Source organism: Cetorhinus maximus, chromosome 3, assembly GCF_964194155.1.
Source record: "Cetorhinus maximus chromosome 3, sCetMax3.hap1.1, whole genome shotgun sequence".
NCBI classification, from domain to species: domain Eukaryota; kingdom Metazoa; phylum Chordata; class Chondrichthyes; order Lamniformes; family Cetorhinidae; genus Cetorhinus; species Cetorhinus maximus.
Window position 1 is genome coordinate 29,181,978 of NC_135881.1, and position 21,967 is coordinate 29,203,944.

At 43.0% G+C, this 21,967-nt stretch overlaps 1 protein-coding gene across 6 annotated transcripts in view; it reads left to right on the forward strand.

Moving 5' to 3' along the window:
- dync2i1 (dynein 2 intermediate chain 1) overlaps nt 1–21,967 on the forward strand; it is a 140,346-nt gene that overhangs the window by 78,262 nt on the left and 40,117 nt on the right. For all 6 annotated transcript variants that reach the window (XM_078537262.1, XM_078537269.1, XM_078537275.1 and 3 more), the window contains 4 exons: nt 3,963–4,054; nt 4,415–4,544; nt 5,424–5,596; nt 16,311–16,470. In XM_078537262.1, coding sequence (XP_078393388.1) covers nt 3,963–4,054; nt 4,415–4,544; nt 5,424–5,596; nt 16,311–16,470 — 555 coding nt within the window. The remainder of the gene's footprint in view (nt 1–3,962; nt 4,055–4,414; nt 4,545–5,423; nt 5,597–16,310; nt 16,471–21,967) is intronic.

Here is a 21,967-nt window from a genome sequence, read left to right on the forward strand (position 1 = left end):
GGGGGTGGAGGGGGGGGGGAGGTGGTGGGGAGCGTGGACAAGAAAGTGGAGTTGAGACTACAATTAGATCAGTCATAATCTTATCGAATGGCCCACCCCTGCTCCTAATACTTGTGTTCTTGTGGAAACACCCCAATGTGCAGTTCTTCTCCACATCGTGCACCATCCTGACTTTGATACATATTACCGTTCGTTCATCATTGCTGGGTTGAAATCTCAGAAATCCCTATCAACAGCATTGTAGGTGTACTTACACCGCACAGACTTCCGTGTTTCAAGAAGGTAGCTCACCACTGCCTTCTCAGGGCAATTGGGATGGGAAATAAATACTGGCCTTGGCAGTGATGCCCACAGTCTGTGAACAAATAAAAATAATGTGCATTTCAGTAGTTTACTCAACAGTCCAGTGGTGTGCTTTGCTGCTCTTTCTGAACTCTGCCTGATTGAAGTACAGTTATTATTCAACAAGAACAGTATACAGCAAAGGCCTAATTTTGTGTTTCGGTGGATTTTTTTTTGTGCATAGCAACATATAGGAAGCTGAATCCACTTCATATTAGTTTGTGCTATGATGTGGCAGATGATATGTACAAGGTGGACCAAATCCACAAGAAAAACTTGGCCACACTGTTAGAACAGTTTTGAAATTTGTATTTATTACGAGAAGGTTTGTGCATTGATTTCAGAAGTAATGAGTCCACTAACAACTGTAGAGAATTTAAAAATTAAAGTAAAACATTTGTTAACAAAAGAAAATAATTCAAACACATACATAAGATTATAGTTACTTGATACTATAACAAATCCCAAAATTCCTAATTTACCTCTCTCCCAACTACACACCCCCTTTAAGGCGACAGTCCAAAATAGATTTTAAATTTAAATAGTAAATCCAGCAAGGGTTACCACAACACTCACTTGACAGTGGAATTCCAAAAGCTTTTTAACACACACAACTTTAGTTACTGGAGCAGCACTACTTCAGTGTGGCTAGAGCTTTTCCCAAACATGTTTCACAGGGTGCGCCTTTCAAGATGTTCCACGATCACCCCACGTGGCCTTTCTGCCTTCTTTATATATGTTTCTCTCTTTAATGTGTAATATCCCATTTTTCTACATGTCTTTGGAAATTTACTTTCCCCTTAATATAAAAATCTTTCATGTTGTCAATATGGCCTTTTTCTTTTGGGAAAAATAAATGTATTGCTTTGCCTCACTTCTCTTGTTAGTTGTAAACATCCTACCATCCCTTTGAAAATTAAACAACTCCTTCACTTATCTAAAAATGCAAATTTCATTCACACCTTATCTGTGGAACCCTCATCCTCACTTGTCCATCTCCATTTCAAAAGTCTGCTTCACGCCTAACTCTTTTGATAATTTCAACCTTGCAGTCTATCTGACTCTAATTCAATTAAATCAGTCACATCGGCACCCATAAGCCTACAATAATATTATGAGAAATATTATAGTTTTGTGACAAGTGTTGTTGGAGTTGCGCCCATCCAGGCAAATGCAGAGTGTTCCATCACACTTCTGACTTGTGCCTTGTAGATGTTGGACAGTCAGGAAGTGAGTTACTCGCCGCAGAATTCTTAGCTTCTGACCTGCTCTTGTAGTTGATAGTGGGGGAGTCAGTGATAAGTTTGCATAGGGGCTATAAGGGCCATAGGTGTGTGGTGGGGGTCATGAGTTGGACTAAATTGGCATTACAGCTATAAAGGGCCTTGGGGGCTGGTGGAGATGTCATGAGTTGGTAATAAATTGACATAGGAGGTGTTGGGCCTTGGGATGGGTGGGCGTTCATGAGTTGGCATGTATGGGCATGGAGAGTAGGTGGGGGGTTGAAGGGGGTGTGAGGGATGAGGTCTCCAGGACCTAATTTTTAACAAAACAGTGTTGCAAATACCACAGAACAGTGGTGGGCCTTTTAACTAGCCAGCCTCAGCATTCAGCAGCTGCTTGGACCACCTCTGATCTGCATCCGCACCTGCCTTCCCCACTCCCTGGGGTGAAGATCCCACCATACGGGGCACTTTTTTCCCAAAGCGGGTGCAACAAGCCAAGCTGGGAGATGTCCGGACTCTGCACACCCACCTTGGGAGCGAAAAGCCAGAGTAAGCGGCTTGGCACCTGGAAGTATTATACCACTCACCTTTCCTGCTTTCCTGAAGTCCTGCATGCCCTTGATGCACTGCCTCCAGGTTTGAGGGACCACAGTTCTACTGCTAACTTCTTTGGCCTCTTCTATGTATGCTTGCTTGGTTGGAGAATCTGCCATCTTCTTCCTGACACTCAGAAAGATCACCTCACTTCCAGCCTTTAGGTGGCGATGTTGGTGTAGTGGTAATGTCGCTGTGGGATTAATAATCCAGAGGCCCAGGCTAATGTTATGGGGCATGGGTTCAAATCCCACCATGGCATCTGGTAGAATTTAGATACAGTTAATAAAACCTGAAATTTAAAGCTAGTCTCAGTAATGGTGACCTTGAAACCCATCTGGTTCACCAATGTCCTTTAGAGAAGGAAATTTGCCATCCTTACCGGGCCTGGCCTTAATGTAACCCCAGACCCACAGCAGTGTGCTTGACTCTTCACTGCCCTCTGGGATGGCCTAGCAAGTCACTCAGTTCAAGAACAATTCGGGGTTGACAGCAAATGCTGGCCTTGCCAGTGACACCTGCATCCCATCAAAGAATAAAAAAAGTCACTCAGATTCTGCAGCAGAACCTCCAGGTTAAGAGTGAGACACTTGAGATGAGGGGATGTGGACAGGGATGTGGAAGGATTAGAAATCCTTCTTTTGACAGAATTGATGTTATCTCGCCTGCCCTCTCTGATTGGCTGGGGAACTCAGAGATGGAATGCTAATTTCATGACTCAGTTAAAGAGCCTTGGCAAAGCTTGCTGAACCTCTCAGTGGGTTTCCAACCCACTACAGGCCCCACCATTTTGACTGGGACTGTCATTTGAAACTTCTGCCCAATCTTTCAGGTCAATTACCCTTCTTTGCCATTTGACGAAGAGAGTTGAATTTTTTGTTTTAAGTAAAAATAATTAGCAACTGGGCTTATAATATGCAGAGGCACCAGTGTTGAGCGATGAATGATCCCATGGTTAATGTAACCAAAGCACACCCTCTTGATTTACTAAGTGAAGTAGAAATAAGACTGCAATTGAGATCTTTACTAACTGAACAGATTTGATAAATAATCACATGGCAGACATCAGGAGTTAGTAGTTTACATATAAAAAATCTCTTGTTATTTTTGTGTAATAGTGTGTCAGCCAGGGCTCAATTGATATCACCCTTGCCTCTGAGTCAGAAGGTTGTGAGTTCAAGTCTAACTCTGGAGACTTGAGCACAAACTCTAGGCTGACACTCCGATACAGGTCTTGAGGGAGCGCTGCATGTTGGGAAGTGTCATCTTTCGGTTGAGACTTTAACCGTAGGCAGGCCCTGACTGTCCTCTGTTCAAAGTTAAAAACTCCCATGGCATTATTTAAAGGGCAGGGAGGTGTCCCAACCAATATTTATCCTTCATTCGACATCGTTAAGAACAGATTATCTGGCTATTATCATGTTGCTGTTTGTAAGACTTTGCTATGCACAAGTTGTTGCATTTCCCAAGTTGCTGCACTTCAAAAAAAATAGTATTTAATTGGCTGTTTAATGCTTTTGGATATTCTGAGCTAGTAAAAAGCACTAAATAAATACAAGTTCTTTGTTCTTTTGTTAACATTATGCAGTAAGGTGAGAAAATGCACATCTATTTAATGATTTGCTTCTTTAATGCTGCTTTTATAGGACTTCTAATACCTGGTGGGTGTATTCACTTTCTTCAGTAACTTGTTCCAATCGTTTAGATTGCGTTAAATTAAACCAGCCAAATAAATATTGATATTCTATTAATGTATCTTAACTGATGCAGTTTAATGTTAAATATTCTTTCCTTGAGCAGGTGCTAACGCTAGTGATGCCTTGTCCTCGGATTTGGTGGCTAAGAATATTGACTCTCAGAGACTGACCAACTTCCTGAAATCTGCTTGTCAGGTGTTGTATTTCTCTTGTGTAACACCATGCAATATTTCTGCAGAGATCTGGAAAGATTACACAGCTCAGTTAATACTATCCATCCATTTTAAGTCAAAATGCCTTTCATACACAGATTTACTTTAACAGAGTTGATCAAAATGGGAAGAATGAAAGTTCGATATAGCAATATGATCCCTACGATGGTTTGAACAAATAAATTCTAACAATATTTAATGTAGTAGTTTAATACTGACTGCTTGGACATGCTTGTGATATCAAGAAGGAGTGCGTGCTAGATCAAGCTATTACTGTCTAGATCGTTTGCTTTTTGTGTTAACTTCCCTGCTTGCTAACAGTATCATTCTAATACCATGACAGGTAATCTCCGTGTTGCTTGAAGAAGATCAAGCAGAGAACCAAGCTAGTAAGAATGTACAATCAAAAGCAGCCAGTTTGTCAGTCAGTGATGGATGCTCTCAACTGAACACAAACTTGCCATTTTTACACGGTAATAAGTAGTTTGAGGTGGAATGTAGACATTATTCAAATTGGCTGTTAGCGTTGTCTGTTCCATGTAATTTGCTTGTTTAATCAACTTGCAAGTTTTTTTGAAAAGAATATTTTTAAAACTGGTGACTGTCCCTTCAGTTATCTAAGCCGCAAGCTCTGTAATTCCCTCCCTACTCCTCTCCACATCTCTACCTCACTTTTCTCCTATAAGAGATCCCTTTGAACCTACCTCTTTGACCAAATTTTTTGTTACCTGACCTAATATCTCCTTTTTTGGCTTGGTGTTATACTTTGCTGCTGTGAGTTGCCTTGGGACGTTCCATTACATTAAAGGCTGTATATAAATAAAAGTTATTTTGTTATTATTCAAACTTTCTTTCAGTAGAAAATTTTCACATTGCAATACAATTATTTTGATATAATGTTCTTCATTTGAATTATGTGTCAGCCACACTGGTTCCGATCCTACATGATGGCACGTAATTTCAGCCATCAGTTTCACATTCTGTACATCTTGTTGTTCAGCTTTTCCAGCGATGCTACCTGGGTTGTCTTCCTGCATTATATAGCCTGCCCAGAGTTTCCTGCCTGCCAATTTCTTTCTCCTTGGGCTGAAACATCACATCTTGCTTAGAGCACTGATTAGCTAAGACTTTGCAGACTCAGACCATATCACTTGGTGGAGCTGTATCACCAGATCTTTTAAAATGACATTGTACACTGTATTCCCTTATTTAAATTGATCAATGCGTTATTGTAGATGTAGGAAACACCTTATTTATTCAGAATTCCATGACTACTCACAAAACCTAATTTTAAGGTTATATTTTAGTAATGTTCCAAATGGTAAGTCTGTGTTTTTTATGTTTTTTTGTAGGTCGTGAAGTGCAATGTCTACATTTTTCGCAGGCCCAGAGACAAACCTTGCTTTCAGTTCACAGTCTTCCTAAAGAGCCCGGGGCCGCCCAACTGGCCAGCAATTACATGATCTGTGTTTGGAATATCTGGGAACCGTCAGTTCCTCAAAAAGTCCTTGTCTGTGAATCTGAGGTTTGTGGAAATTCAGTATTTATTTATTTATTTATTTATTTATTTATTTATTTAATCTACCTACCTACCTACCTACCTCCCTCCCTCAAATCCCATTGGGTGTAAAGCTGAGCCCAGTAATTGATTGTCAAACTATTTCACCTTTAATGTCAGAGCAAGTTCTTAAAAGCAAAATAGGTCACTAATCTGCTAATTACAAAGCCCTTTGGCTTCTACCAGTTTCAACTCCACAATTTTCTAGCAAGGAGCTGCTTGTAAGGAGCCTATGTGAAATGAGAAAGAACGATCCCAAAGAGCTTGGTGCTGCAGCATAAAACTGTCACTAATTTAACACTAATATTAAGAGGTAGGTTTTACAAATTTGCACTGATGATGAGCATCGTTGATGGAAGATCATGTGGGACCTATTAATGTCCGCACCCAAATTCTAAATTTGCACCTCCAGCAAATGAAGCTCCTACCTGTCCTCTAATTGGGGCATAGAGTACAAGAGCAAGAAAATTATGTTGAACTTGTTTAAGACACTAGCTCGGTCTCAGCTGGAGTACTGCGTCCAGTTCTGGGTGCTCCACTTTAGGAAAGATGTGAAGGCATTGGAGAAAGTGCAGAAAAGATTCATGAGAATTGTTCCAAGGATGAAGAACTTCAGTTGTGAAGGTAGATTGGAGAAGTTGGGACTGTTTTCCTTGGAGAAGAGAAGGCTGAGAGAGGATTTCATAGACGCATACGAAATCATGAGGCGTCTGTTCCCTCTCATGAAATGAGCAAGAACGAGCGGGCACAGATTTAAGGTAATTTGCAAAAGAAACAAAAGTGATGTGAGAAAAGCTTTTTCAAGCTGCGAATGATTAAGGTCTTGAATGCACTGCTTGAGAGTGTGGTGGAGGCAGGTTTAATCAAAGCATTCATAAGGGAATTAGACTGTTATTTAAAAAGGAACAATGCGCAGGATTTTGGGGAGAAGGCAGGAGAATTGCACTATGTAAATTGCTCATTCGGAGAGCTGGTGCAGACATGATGGGCTGAATGGCCTCCTGCGCTGTAAGAATTCAGTGATTCTGTGTTGAGTGCAAATTCTCAAAACTGTGGTAACTGAAATATCACAGGGCAACCTGTGCGAGGAGAATATATTACACTGGTGCTGAATGGGCTGTTTTATTGAGGATTCCTGTTGTTTTAACCTTCTGTTCCTCCACATTAGTTCTCACTACTGAAGGAATTGAATCTTTAAATTCTTCTGAAAGAATTACTTCTCTAGGAGCTGTGAATGTCGTCTCTTTAATACCCGTATCCACCAGTCAAAATTATTTTGTTTTACTCTCTCAAACGCAATATAAATTTGCCCAGGCTGTTTTCTTATATTTCTAAATTTCTGCCCTTATGCCTCAGGAACCAACTCATAAGCACTCAAGATAGCCTTTTTACTGCATCATAATCTACCGATACTTCTTCTGACAGTGAAGCATAAACCTCATGACCTTGACCTTAACCTTAATCTAGACTGTAAAAGCAATGTCCATATTTCGTGTGGCCATTTCATCTGCTTAGCTATCTTCTCAAATGAGATAAAGAACATCTCTACGTCCCTTTCTTCAAACTTCAGAAGAGCTTGCACAAATTTAAACAGCTCCCCACTGGGCTTTAGACTGCAAGTGATTATTTCCATATCAGAACCTTCCTCAGCATCTGAGATCTCTTTTTTAACTTTCAGTTTTCTAAGCTGATATTCTCTCTCTCCTTTTTTCTTTCCTCCCTTGCTAATTTCTCCAGTTCCAATTCCCTTTCCTGTTTTCTTTCTATCTCCTTCCTTTCTGCTTGCTTTCTTTGAAATGCCGTTCTTCTTTCCTTTTCCTCAGCCTCCAATTCTATTGTTTGTTCAAGTTCAAGCTTCTTCATTTGTAACTGAAGTCTCACTACCCCTAGCTGTGACTCACTAGTGGCAGGTGCCGTTTCAAATTCAAATGCTATGCTATCACAATGTCACAATGTCTGCTTTCTTTACCCTGACAGTTAACCTCAACTGCAACTTATCCGCCAATTCTATTAACTTACCCTTAGATATTTTTTGTAACCCAATCAGAGTTATACCTTCTACTTCCAGAAAACTATTAGACATGAGTAAAGTCATTTTTGTAGTCTCACCACTTTAAAACCCTTCACACCAACTCCTGAGTTCAATGTGCTTCTTGAACTCGTAGCCTTACGGTTCACCAACACCAAACCAGTTAAGAAATTTCAAATATCCCGCAAAGAGCCCCCAATTTTGTTAAGACATGGCAGATGATAAAAGTGAACGAGGAGAGCGACGGAGACACAGGATAAAAGTGAACGAGGAGAGTGGTGGAGACACAGGGTAAAAGAGTGCGAGGAGAGTGGCGGAAACACAGGATAAAAGTGAATGAGGAGAGCGGCGGAGACACAGGATAAAAGTGAATGAGGAGAGCGGCGGAGACACAGGATAAAAAAGCGCAAGGAGAGCGGCGGAGACACAGGATAAAAGAGCGCGAGGAGAGCAGCAGAGACACAGGATAAAAGAGCGCGAGGAGAGCGGCGGAGACACAGGATAAAAGAGCGTGAGGAGAGCAGCGGAGACACAGGATAAAAGAGCGTGAGGAGAGCGGCAGAGACACAGGATAAAAGAGCGCGAGGAGAGCGGCGGAGACACAGGATAAAAGTGAACGAGGAGAGCGGCGGAGACACAGGATAAAAGTGAACAAGGAGAGCGGCGGAGACAGGATAAAAGAGCGCGAGGAGAGCGGCGGAGACGGGATAAAAGAGCGCGAGGAGAGCGGCAGAGACACAGGATAAAAGAGCGCGAGGAGAGCGGCGGAGACACAGGATAAAAGTGAACGAGGAGAGCGGCGGAGACACAGGATAAAAATGAACGAGGAGAGCGGCAGAGACAGGATAAAAGAGCGCGAGGAGAGCGGCGGAGACGGGATAAAAGCGCGAGGAGAGCGGTGGAGACACGGGATAAGAGCGTGAGGAGAGCAGCGGAGACACGGGATAAAAGCGCGAGGAGAGCAACAGAGACAGGATAAAAGTGAACGAGGAGAGCAGCAGAGACACAGGATAAAAGAGCGCAAGGAGAGCGGCAGAGACACGGGATAAAAGAGTGCAAGGAAAGCGTCGGAGACACAGGATAAAAGAGCATGAGGAGAGCGGAGACACAGGATAAAAGAGCGCGAGGAGAGCGGAGACATAGGATAAAAGAGCGCGAGGAGAGCAGCAGAGACACAGGATAAAACTGAAAATGTGACGTCACAGGAAAGCTGTGACCTGATTGGTTAGTAGGAAATCTGCACCAAATTTGAAGAAAAAACACTGCAAAACTAATTAATAAATTAATTAACTAAGTAGAGATGGCTGAGCAGGTGATGTGCTGTAGCTGTATGATGTGGGAGCTCGCAGATCCCATTGCAAGCTGCAGTGACCATATCTGCAGCAAGGGTTGGTTGCTGGAGGAACTCTGGCTCAGAATTGATGAGCTGGAGTCCGAGCTCCGGACGCTGCGGCACATCCGGTAGGGGGAGAGTTACCTGGATGCTTTGTTTCAGGAGGCGGTCACACCTGGTAGATTAAGTACCTCAAATTCGGTCAGTGGTCAGGGTCAACAGGGTGTGACTGCAAGTGAGGCAGGTAGAGGGATCCTTTGTTCAGGAACAGAGGAGCCTCAGCTCTTGACCTTGTCCAACAGGCACAAGGTACTCCCTGTGTGGATGAGGAACAGGGCTGTAGGGAGGATGAGCCAGCTGACCATGGCACTGTGGCACAGGAGGCCATTCAAGAGGGGGGAGCAAAAAGACAAGTGGTAGTTGTAGGGGATTCTATAATTAGGGGAATTGATAGCATCCTTTGTAAGCAGGATCGAGAGTCCCGCATGGTATGTTGCCTGCCTGGTGCCAGGGTGAGGGACATCTCTGACCGGCTTGAAAGGATTTTGGAGAGGGAGGGGGAGGATCCAGTTGTTGTGGTCCACGTCGGGACAAATAACATAGGTAAGACTAGGAAATAGGACCTGTTTGGGGATTATCAGGAACTAGGAACTAAATTAAAGAACAGGTCCTCAAGAGTTATAATCTCCGGGTTACTACCCGAGCCACGTGCAAATTGGCATAGGGACGCGAGAATAAGGGAAGTAAACACGTGACTAAAGGAGTAGTGCGGGAAAGAGGGGTTCCATTTCATGGGGCACTGGTATCAGTATTAGAACAGGAGGGATCTGTACCGTTGGGACGGTCTCCACCTGAACCGATCTGGGACCAATGTTCTAGCGAAAAGGGTAAATAGGGTGGTCAACAGGACTTTAAACTAGAAAGTGGGGCGGAAGGGAAGGGTAAAACTCCAAGAAGTATGACTAATGGGAAACAAAGCAGCAGGTTAGCATGAGGGGGGGTGGATTCAAATTCATGGAAAATTATGAAAAAACTGGAAAGAAAGGAGAGCCCAAGAGAGGCTATTAAAGTCTCCATAACTTAAAATAGGACAGAGTGTTTGGAAAGGGCTAAGAATCTAACTTCAAGCACATCAGATAAAGGGACAACAATGAGAAGGGGGATGGGAAATACAGGACTGAAGGTGTTGTATCTGAATGCATGCAGTATACGAAATAAGGTAAATGAGCTTGTGGCACAGATTGAAATTGGCAGGTATGATGTGGTGGGCATCACGGAGATATGGCTGCAAGGGGATCAGGACTGGGAGCTAAATATCCAAGGATATACATCCAATCGAAAGGATAGGCAGGTTGGCAGAGGGTGTGGGGTTGCTTTGTTAGTAAGAAATGAAATTAAATCAATAGCAAGAAACGACGTAGGGTCAGATGATGCAGAATCTGTGTGGGTAGAGTTGAGGAACCGCAAAGGTAAAAAAAAAATAATGGGAGTTATGTACAGGCCTCCGAACAGTAGTCAGGATGTGGGGCACAAGATACACCAGGAGATAGAAAAGGCATGTAAGAAAGGCAAGGCTACAGTGATCATGGGGGATTTCAATATGCAGGTAGACTGGAAAAATCAGGTTGGTAGTGGATCCCAAGAAAAGGAATTTGTGGAATGCCTTCGAGATGGCTTTTTGGAGCAGCTTGTGGTGGAGCCCACTAGGGAACAGGCAATTCTAGATTTAGTGATGTGTAATGAGGCAAATTTGATCAGGGAGCTTAAGGTGAAGGAACCCTGAGGAGGAAGTGATCATAATATGATATGCAATTTGAGAGGGAAAAGCTGGAATCAGTTTATTACAGTTGAATAAAGGTAACTGCAGAGGCATGAGGGAGGAGCTGGCCAGAATTGACTGGGAGATGAGCCTAGCAGGAAAGACAATGGAACAGCAATGGCAGGAGTTTCTGGGAGTAATTTGGGAGACACAGCAAAAATTCATCGCTAGGAAGAAGAAGTATTCTAAAGGGAGGACGAGGCAACTATGGCTGACAAGGGAAGTTAGGGACAGCATAAAAGCTAAAGAGAAAGCATACAATGCGGCGAAGAGCAGTAGGAAGCCAGGGGATTGGGAAGCCTACAAAGACCAACAGAGGACAACTAAAAAAGAAATAAGGAGGGAGAATATTAAATATGAGGGTAAACTAGCCAATAATATAAAAGAAGATTGCAAGAGTTTTTTTAGATATATAAAGGGTAAGAGAGAGGCAAAAGTGGACATTGGGCCACTGGAAAATGACACTGGAGAAGTAATAATGGGGAACAAAGAAACGGCGGAGGAACTGAACAGGTACTTTGCATCAGTCTTCAAGGAGGAAGACATGAGTAACATCCCCAAAATTCAAGAGAGTCAGGGGACAGAGGTGAGTATGGTGGCCATTACCAAGGAGAAGTTCCTAGGAAAACTGAAAGGTCTGAAGGTGGATAAATCACCTGGACCAGATGAATTACACCCCAAAGTTCTGAAGGAGATAGCTGAAGAGATAGTGGAGGCGTTAGTGGTGATCTTTCAGGAATCACTGGAGTCAGGGAGGGTCCCAGAGGACTGGAAAATCGCTAATGTAACCCCCCGTTTAAGAAGAGAGTGAGGCAAAAGATGGGAAATTACAGGCCGATTAGCCTGACCTCGGTCGTTGGTAAGATTTTAGAGTCCATTATTAAGGATGAGATTTCAGAATACTTGTAAGTGCATGGTAAAATAGGGCAAAGTCAGCATGGTTTCATCAAGGGGAGGTCATGCCTGACAAATCTGTTAGAATTCTTTGAGGAGTTAACGAGTAGGTTAGACAAAGGAGAGCCAATGGATATTATCTACTTGGACTTCCAGAAGGCCTTTGACAAGGTGCCGCGCAGGAGGCTGCTCAGTAAGGTAAGAGCCCATGGTGTTAGAGGCAAGGTACTAGCATGGATAGAAGATTGGCTGTCTGGCAGGAGGCAGAGAGTGGGGATAAAGGGGGTCCTTCTCAGGATGGCAGCCGGTGACTAGTGGAGTTCCGCAAGGGTCAGTGTTGGGACCACAACTTTTCACTTTATACATTAATGATCTAGGTGAAGGAACTGAGGGCATTCTGGCTAAGTTTGCAGATGATACAAAAGTAGGTGGAGGGACAGGTAGTATTGAGGAGGCGGGGAGGCTGCATTAGCATATAGACAGGTTAGGAGAATGGGCAAAGAAGTGGCAGATGGAATACAACATGGGGAAATGTGAGGTCATGCACTTTGGTAGGAAGAATAGAGGCATAGACTATTTTCTAAATGGGGAGAGAATTCAGAAATCTGGAGTGCAAAGGGACTTGTGAGTCCTAGTCCAGGATTCTCTTAAGGTTAACTTGCAGGTTAAGTCGGTAGTTAGGAAGGCAAATGCAATGTTGGCATTTATTTCGAGAGGACTAGAATATAAAAGCAAGGATGCGCTGCTGAGACTTTATAAGGCTCTGGTCAGACCACATTTAGAATATTGTGAGCAGTTTTGGGCCCCGTATCTCAGGAAGGATGTGCTGGCCTTGGAGAGGGTCCAGAGGAGGTTCACGAGAATGATCCCAGGAATGAAAGGCTTAACATATGAGGAATGTTTGAGGACTCTGGGTCTATACTCGATGGAGTTTAGAAGGATGTGGGGGGATCTGATTGAAACTTACAGAATACTGAAAGGCCTGGATAGAGTGGACGTGGGGAAGATGTTTCCATTAGTAGGAGAGACTAAGACCCGAGGGCACAGCCTCAGAGTAAAGGGAAGACCTTTTAGAACAGAGATGAGGAGAAACTTCTTTAGCCAGAGAGTGGTGAACCTATGGAATTCATTGCCACAGAAGGCTGTGGAGGCCAGGTCATTGAGTGTATTTAAGACCGAGATAGATAGGTTCTTGATTGGTAAGGGGATAAAAGGTTACAGGGAGAAGGCGGGAGAATGGGGTTGAGAAACTTATCAGCCATGATTGAATGGTGGAGCAAACTCGATGGGCCGAATGGCCTAATTTCTGCTCCTATATCTTATGGTATTATGATTTGTGCCGGATGGACCAAATCCACAAGGGAAACTTGGTCACAATGGTTTTGCAATTTGTATTTATTACTAGATGATGTGTGCACTGAATTCAGAGGTAATGAGTCTACGAAGACCTTCAGAAATTTTAAAAAATTAAAATATTTATTAACAAAATAAAAGATTTCAAGCACATACATAAGACTATAATTACTTAATATTATAACAACTCCTAAAATTCCTAATTAACCTGATTCCCAGTTATACACCTGCTTTAAGGCAACAGTCCAAAATAGATTTTAGATTTAAAAAAAACAGCGAGTTAAAACAGTACCCATTTGACAGTGGAGTTCCAAATGCTTACTCCAACTTTAGTTACTGGACACAGCAGACTTATGTACAAATGGCTGGAGGCTTCAAGGCTGTTCCACACACCCCTGTTAGATTTTACATGGCCCCCAACATAGCTTTTCATTCTTCTTTATATATTTTTTTCTCTCTTTAATATGTAAATTCCGTTGTTCTATATTTCTTTGGATCCTTTACCTTTCCCATAATATAAAAGCTTTCATGTTGCCAATATTGTGACTAACCTTTGGGAAAAATAAACATACTGCTTAACCTTGCTTATCTGGCTGGGTATAAACATACTAAGATCCCTATGAAGTCCAAACAATCCCTTCACTTATCTAAAAATGCAATTTCCCTTCACACCTTACATGCTAAGATAGCATCCATGTTTACTCAATAGCATTTCAAGTACATTTCTACACCTAGCTTCTTTTGATAATTTCAAGCTTGCAGTCTACCTGACTCCAAATGTAATTAAATCATACAGAACCATCTACACTCACACCCATAAACCTACTTTACAGTAAACCAGAAAAATATTATGAAAATTATTATACTTTTATAACACGGTATTGAATTGCTGTTGGAAATTTTAAAAATGTAAAATTTTAATTTTCTTTTTTTCCCTTTCTGCTTCTGCCTCTCTTTCTTCTCCAGGAAGGAACTGATTTGACATTAAATTCATCCATTCTAAATCACGATTCTCCTTTGTCCTTCCTCTGTTTATTTCCCAATCCTTAAATCTCATATCTTATTCGTTAAGGCGATAGGCTGTCTCTTCCAAATGCCCTTTTGCCTTCATCATGCCGTTATTAACTTGCATTTCCAGTAACTTAGAAGGGCCAGCATTTTTGAGCTGAAGGGTTGAAGAAAACATCTAACTAGCCCTGAGATGCCCTCCAGCAAATTCTGGCTCTCAATTGGAGGAAAATACAGAAATTTAGCCTTAAATGTATTCCATTTCACAGCATAAGATCCCTTTGACCATAAAAATTCATCAAAAGAATAAGTTATTCTCAGGCTCACTGGTGCGCAATTAGGTTCTGCAGACACCATAACGTATTCCTTTTAAAAGCAAATTCATTTATTTTAGAATCTCGAAGGAAGTCCAGATTAGGACATAAGGTAATTCTCCAACCTGTGCTCCTTTTGAGGAACAGCCTTTTCATTAGGAACTCTAATTAGTGAATTTGCCGTATGGCATCATCATTAATTTGAATACCCTAGGAATCTAATTTCACAGAGTCTGGATGTATTAAAATCCAAGAGAACCTGTGAAAATCTTGAGTATTTCAAAATTCAGTAGATCAGGCTTTCCACTTCTAGGACAATCCAGCTCTCCTGGATTCGCCAGCCATCTCCCAGCCTGCTGCGGCCTACCCTGCTTGCCCAACAAAAGTTTTATGGTAGAGCTCCATTACCTCCCTCCAACACCCATTTTATTTTTCATTGCCAGCTTACTATTCTTCTCTCTCAGGTTTTTAGAAAGTGTAAGGCTGAAATTGATAGTTGGTATGAGCTATCAACTATCATGTGATGGTATTAACTGGCAACCATAGCATTAACTGTTTAGCCTGCTGGGTTTATCTGTTTAAATTTGGCAATCACACTGACTTAGTGTGTTCTTATTTTTGGATCAAATTGTTGAACTTGGAACATGGTAAATTGTGCGAATGAGCTTTATTAGCATGATTCTTTTCTCGATTAAGAGAACCAGAAATCAGGACTTGCAGCATTTGTTTTTGCGTCCAGTCACACTCATACCCTCAATAATGGCACAAGAAGCTGTTTTGCATGATATGGTCAGTAAATGCTCTAATGTTGCAAGAAATGTACTGCTCCAAGTCATTCTGAATAACGTGAAAGGCAGCAGACTCGGTAGCAAAACTAATAGAATGTTATCATTTATTGCATGGGGAATTGAATACAAGGTAGGGAGGTTATGCGTCAGTTATACAAGGCATTGGTGAGACAACATCTGGAGTACTGTGTACAGTATTGGTCTCCTTATATTTACATTTAAAGATGTAAATGCATTGAAAGCAGTTCAGAGAAGGCTTACTAGATTAATACAAAAACAAAAAATGCTGGAAAAACTCTGCAGGTCTGACAGCATCTGTGGAGAGAAAGACAGAGTTAACGTTTCAAGTCCTTATGACTCTTCAGAAGTGTCTCTGAAGACTCTGAAGAAGAGTCATACGGACTCGAATAGTTAACTCTGTCTTTCCACAGATGCTGTTAGACCTGCAGAGTTTTTCCAGCCTTTTTTGTTTTTGTTTCAGATTTCCAGCATCCGCAGTATTTTGCCTTTACTAGATTCATACCTGGAATGGGTGGGTTGTGTTTTGATGAAAGGCTGGACAGGCTAGGCTTGTATCAGCTGAAGTTTAGAAGAGTAAGAGGCAACCTGATTGAAACATATATGATCCTGAGGAGTCTTGACAGGGTGGATGTGGAAAGAACGTTTCCTCTTGTAGGAGAATCTAGAACTAAGGGCCACTGTTGAAAAATAAAGGGTTGCCCATTTAAGACAGAAATGAGGAGAAAGTTTTTCCCTGAGGGCTGTGAAACTTTAGAATTCTCTTTCTCAAAAGGTGGTTGAGACAGAGTATTTGAGTATCTTTAAGGCAGAAGTAGATAGATTCTTGATAAGCATGGGGGTGAGAAGTTATTAGGGGTAGGCAGGAATGTGAAGTTGAAGTTAGAATTAGATCAGCTATGATCCTATTGAATGGCAGAGCAGGCTCGAATGGCCAAGTGGCCTACCCTTGCTCTTAATTCCTATATTCGTATGTAGATCACTGTTGAATTCTGCTAGCTATTGTTTGCAGTCAGAGATTATTCACTCTTGGCTTTCTGATTTCAAGTTAGCTTTCTATTAGGCTAGCCATATTGGAAGCTAATTAACAAAAGAAATGCTGATATATTGTGACATTTACTGCAGGTACAGTGCTGCTGCTTTGGCCCAGATAATGTATCGTTGTTTGCGGGAACGGTGGATGGTTCAGTAGTGGCTTGGGATCTTCGTGAACACTCTGTTATGCACTACACCCTTCAGATTGGAAGCCAAGAATGGACCCTTAGAACTCCAACATTCTCAACTGGTGAGTTGCAGAAGTGACTGAATGAATGATTAGAGAACCAACCCTGAATTGTAAAGAGTAGGTAATGTTGAACAAACCTGATTGCATTTTTTGATTAGACAGGAAAATGTCTATGGATTTAGTTTATATGGACTTCTTGAGCCCATTCATTGAGGTGTTTTTATTCATTCATAGGATGTCGGCTTAGCTGGCTAGGCCAGCATTTATTGCCCATCCCTAAATGCCCTTGAGAAGGTGGTGGTGGTTAGCTGTCTTCTTGCACCGCTGTAGTACCATGTGGCGTAGGTACACCCACAATACTGTTAGGGAGCAACAATGAAGGAACGGCAATATATTTCCAAGTCAGAATGGTGAGTGGCTTGGGGCAGAACTTCCAGGTGGTGGTGTTCCCATGTATCTGCTGCCCTTGTCCTTCTAGATGATTGCAGTCGTGGGTTTGGAAGGTGCTGTCTAAGGAGCCTTGCTGAGTTCCTGCAGTGCATCTTGTAGATGGTACACACTGCTGCCACTGTGCGTCAGTGGTGGAGGGAGTGATTGTTTGTTGATTGTGTGCCAATCAAGCAGGCTGCCTTGTCCTGGATGGTGTCGAGCTTCTTGAATGTTGTGGGAGCTGCACTCATCCAGGCAGGTGGAGAGTATTCCATCGCACTCCTGACTTGTGCCTTGTAGATGGTGGTCAGGGTTTGGGGAGCCAGAAGATGAGTTACTCTCCGCAGGAAGAATGGGGTCAGTGGGAATCATGGGGTAAAATTCTCTGTCATTCCTAGCACAAAGGAAGATGGTTGTGGTCGTTGAAGGTCAATCATCTCAGTTCCAGGACATCACTGCAGGTTTCCTCAGGGTAGTGTCCTAGGCTCAACCATCTTCAACTGCTTCATCAATGGCCTCACTTCCACCATAAAGTCAGAAGTGGGGATGTTCGCTGATGATTGCACAATGTTCTGCATCATTCACGACTCCCCAGATACTGAAACAGTCCATGTCCAAATGTAGCAAAACTGGACAATATCCAGGCTTGGGCTGACAAGTGGCAAGTAACATTTGCATCACACAAGTGCCAGGCAATGACCATCTCCAACAAGAGAATCTAACCATCACTCCTTGACATTCAATGGCACTATCATTGCTGAATCCATGTTATCATCATCCTAACCATTGACCAGAAACTGAACTGGACTAGCCATATGAATACTGTGGCTATAAGAGCAGGTCAGAGACTGAGAATTTTGCAGCAATTCACCTCCTGTCTCCCCCAATCCTGTCCACTCTCTACAAGGCACAAGTCAGGAGTGTGATGTAATACTCCCCACTTGCCTCGATGAGTGCAGCTCCAACAACATTTGAGAAGCTTGACACCATCCAGACAAAGCAACCCGCTTGATTGTCACCCCATCCTCAAACATTCACTTCCTTCACCACCGATGCACAGTGGCAGCAGTATGCACCATTTACAAGATGCACTGCAGTCGCTCACCAAGTCTCCTTTGACTGCACCTTCCAATCCCACAAGCACTACCATCTAGAAGGACAAGGGCAGCAGATAGATTGGAACCTGGAAGTACCCCTCCAAACCACTCACCATCCTGAATTGGAAATATATTACTGTTGCTTCACTGTTGCTGGGTCAAAATCCTGTAACTTATCAGCCCAAGCCTGGATATTGTACAGGTCTTGCTGCATTGGGACATGCATTGCTTCAGTATCTGAGGAGTCGCGAATGGTGCTGAACATTGTGCAATCATAAGTGAACATCCCCACTTCTGACCTTATGTTGGAAGGAAGGTCATTGATGAAGCAGCTGAAAATGGTTGGGCCTCAGACACTACCTGCAGTGATGTCCTGGAACTGAGATGATTGACTTCCAACAACCACAACCATCTTCCTTTGTGTTAGGTATGGCTCCACCCAGTGGAGAGTTTTCCCCTGATTCCCATTTACTGCAGTTTTGCTTAGGCTCCTTGATTGGGATCCGTCAAATGCTGCCTTCAAGGGCAGTCACTCTCATCTCACCTCTGGAGTTCAGCTTTTTTGTCCATGTTTGAAGCAAGGCTCTCATGAGGGCAGGAGCTGAGTGACCCTGGTGGTACGCAAACTGAGTGCCTGTGAGCAGGTTATTGCTAAGCAATTACTGCTTGATAGCACTGTTGATGACCCTTCCATCACTTTACTGATGATTGAAAGTAGACTGATGGGACGGTAATTGGCTGGCTTGGATTTGCCGGCTTTGATTTGTCCTGCTTTTTGTGTACAGGACTTAGCTGGGCAATTTTCCACATTGCTGGGTCGATGCCAGTGTTGTAGCTGTACTGGAACAGCTTGGCTAGGGCCACGGCAAACCCTGGAGCTCAAATCTTCAGTACTATTGCCAGAATATTGTCAGTGCCCATAGCCTTTGTATTATTAAGTGCCTTCAGCTGTTTCTTAATATCAAGTGGAGTTAATCGAATTGGCTGAAGACTGGCATCTGTGATGCTGGGGACCTCTAGAGGTGGCTGGGATGGATCATCCACCAGGCACTTCTGAGTGAATTGTGTTGCAAATGCTTCAGCCTTATCTTTTAAACTGATGTCCTGGGCTCCCTTATCATTGAGGATGGGATATTTGTGGAGCCTCCTCCTCCTTCAGAGAGTTGTTTAATTGTCCACTACCATTCACGACTGGATGTGGCAGGACTGCAGAGGTTAGATCCGATCTGTTGGTTGTGAAATTGCTTAGCACTGTCTATTGCTTGCTGCTAATGCTGTTTGGCACACAAGTAGCCCTGTGTTGTAATTTCACTAGCTTGACAGTTCATTTTTAGGAATGCCTGCGCTGCTCTTGGCACCCCCCCTGCACTCTTTTGAATCAGGGTTGATCCCCTGGCTTGGTGGTATAATGGTAGTCGGGGATATGCAGGGCCATGAGGTTATAGATTGTGGTTGAGAACAATGCTGCTGCTTCTGAAGGCCCACAGCGCATCATGGATGCCCAGTCTTGAGTTGCTAGATCTGTTCGAAATCTATCCCATTTAGCATGATGGAAGGTATCCTCAATGTGAAGACAGGACTTCATCTCCACGAGGACTGTGCTGTGTCCTTTCGGACTCGGCCAGCTGTGTCTGGTGCTACTGAGCCATGCTTGGTTATGGATATTGAAGTCCCCCCCGCCCAAATAGTGTATTCTGCGCCCTTGTCATCCTCAGTGCTTCCTCCAAGTTGCGTACAACATGGAGTACTGATTCATTAGCTGATGCGTTGCATGGTAATCAGTAGGAGGCTTCCTTGCTCATGTTTGACCTGATGCCATGAGACTTCATGGGGTCTGGAGCCAATGTTGCGGACTCCCAGGATGACTCCCTCCCTGACTGTATACCACTGTGCTGCCACATCTGCTGGTTCTGACCTGCCAGTGGGACAGGACATACTCAGGGATGGTGGTGAAACTGTATATAAGGTATGATTCCGTGAGCATGACTCTGTCAGGCTCTTGTTTGATTACTCTGTGGGACAGCTGTCCCAATTTTGGCACAAGTAAGGACGACTTTGCAGGGTCAACATTGCTGAGCTTGCTTTTGTCATTTCTGATGCCTAGGTCGATGCCGGGTGGTACGTTTTTATAGGCTTTTTAGTGATTTGATACAACTGAGTTGATTACTAGGCCATTTCAGGGGGCATTTAAGAGTCAACCACGTTTCTGTGCATCTGGAGTCACCTGTAGGCCAGACCAGATAAGGACAGCAGATTTCCTTCCCTAAAGGATATTAGTGAACTAGATGGGTTTTTACAACAATCGACAATGGTTTCATGGTCATTATTAGACTTTGAATCCAGATTTTTAAAATTGAATTCAAATTCCACCATCTGCCGTGGTGTGATTCGAAAGTGGGTCCCCAAAGGATTACACTGAGTTTCTGGATTACTAGTCCAAGTTCCACATAAGAGTCTGCTAGCTAAAATTAATCTCATGCAATTGAAGGCAAATTATTGACCTGGCTCTGAGATTAGTTAAACGGTATAAGACAGACAGTAGGGATAATGGGTATGTACTCAAAATGGAAGGAAGTGACTAATGGTGCCCCAAAGAATCTGTCCTGGGGTTTAACTGTTCACTATATATCTAAATGACTTGCACAATGCAACAGGGAGTTATATGTCAAAGTTTGCTAATGACATAGAGATTGGTGGCACAGTATGTGGTGTAAACGGGAATACATAATTACATAGAATAATCGATGTATTAAATGAGTTGACAAAGTGCATTGCAGTTAAGTCTCAGGTCATCCATTTTTGAGCAAAATAGGATTTTCAATCAAATAAGCACATTTTCATCAATGGGATATGAAAATACAGTTTTCTGGGGGCAGTGATCCTTGCCCTTGGGAGACTTGTTGCACTAGGTCACTGTACGTTGCTCCCTGGATTTCCAGGACTACTTGATGTGGAGCTGAACCTGTCTCAAAGAGACACTGGGCCATCGCAGGCATGCAATGAGGTGGGGGTGCAGTCCCTGGGCTGCTGCCATTTTTACATGAACAGTGCTCACTTTGCTCCCCCAATGCCAATGGTTATGGCCTGCCCCTGGATGCTCACACACGCTGGAGACTATCATGGAGATTTAGGAGCAGGCAGAAGATCCTGCGCACAGTTAAGTGCACTTTGAAATGCCATTCAGATTTTCTGGCTGCTGATCTCCATTCATAGCCAGTATGCCATGATTTTGGAGACCTGCCATATAACTACAGCCTTGCGAGGTCTACAGTTGCACATAGCATCTGACAGAGAGCAGCTAGTTTAAATCAGGTCCTATAGGTATCACTTCAAGATGCAGCTGTGTTCTTCCTTCATGTGTGCATTGCGTGGGAACAATATATCTGAAAACAGTCAATCTTGGGTCACTGTTATAGTACTCCCATGTGTAAACCCAGTGCTGTATAAACGTGCTAGAAGGTACTTGTGCCTACCTACTATCAGTTTAAAAGTTCAGTTAGTGAGGATACTGCTGCTGGAACTGCTTAAACATTTATGCTTTGAATTTCTGTGGGGCAGGAAGGGGATCACCCAATATTCTGCCATAATAATTGATGCAAACATGAGTGAAACAATGTAAATGTTATTGCAGTTTATCTTTTTGCTGACCTTCCACCAAAGTAGGTGGGAGATCAGAAGAATGCTGTTGAAAATCTACCTGCTAAAATTTTATTGCTGGGCAGGAGCTTTGTGCATATGTTCAGAGCACTCTCCTGGGCAGAATAACTCAAGAATCACTGAAGTAACATAGATAGATTATTACCTGGCTGAATCTGAATTGTAACCACTGCCCTCAGAAGTGTATTATTGGCTAACCCTTGCTAACGAGGATGATTGTCTTCCATGCGTCCAAAGTTGATTGCTGAGGCTATTTTGGGATCTGCAGACCTTATGGCCCGTGGGACACTTGTTGTCATGTGGGATGTCTTGTTCTGGATTTTCAGTTCAGGTCATAGCTTGTTCTTTTCACCGCTTTTGCTTTTCCTCTTCAT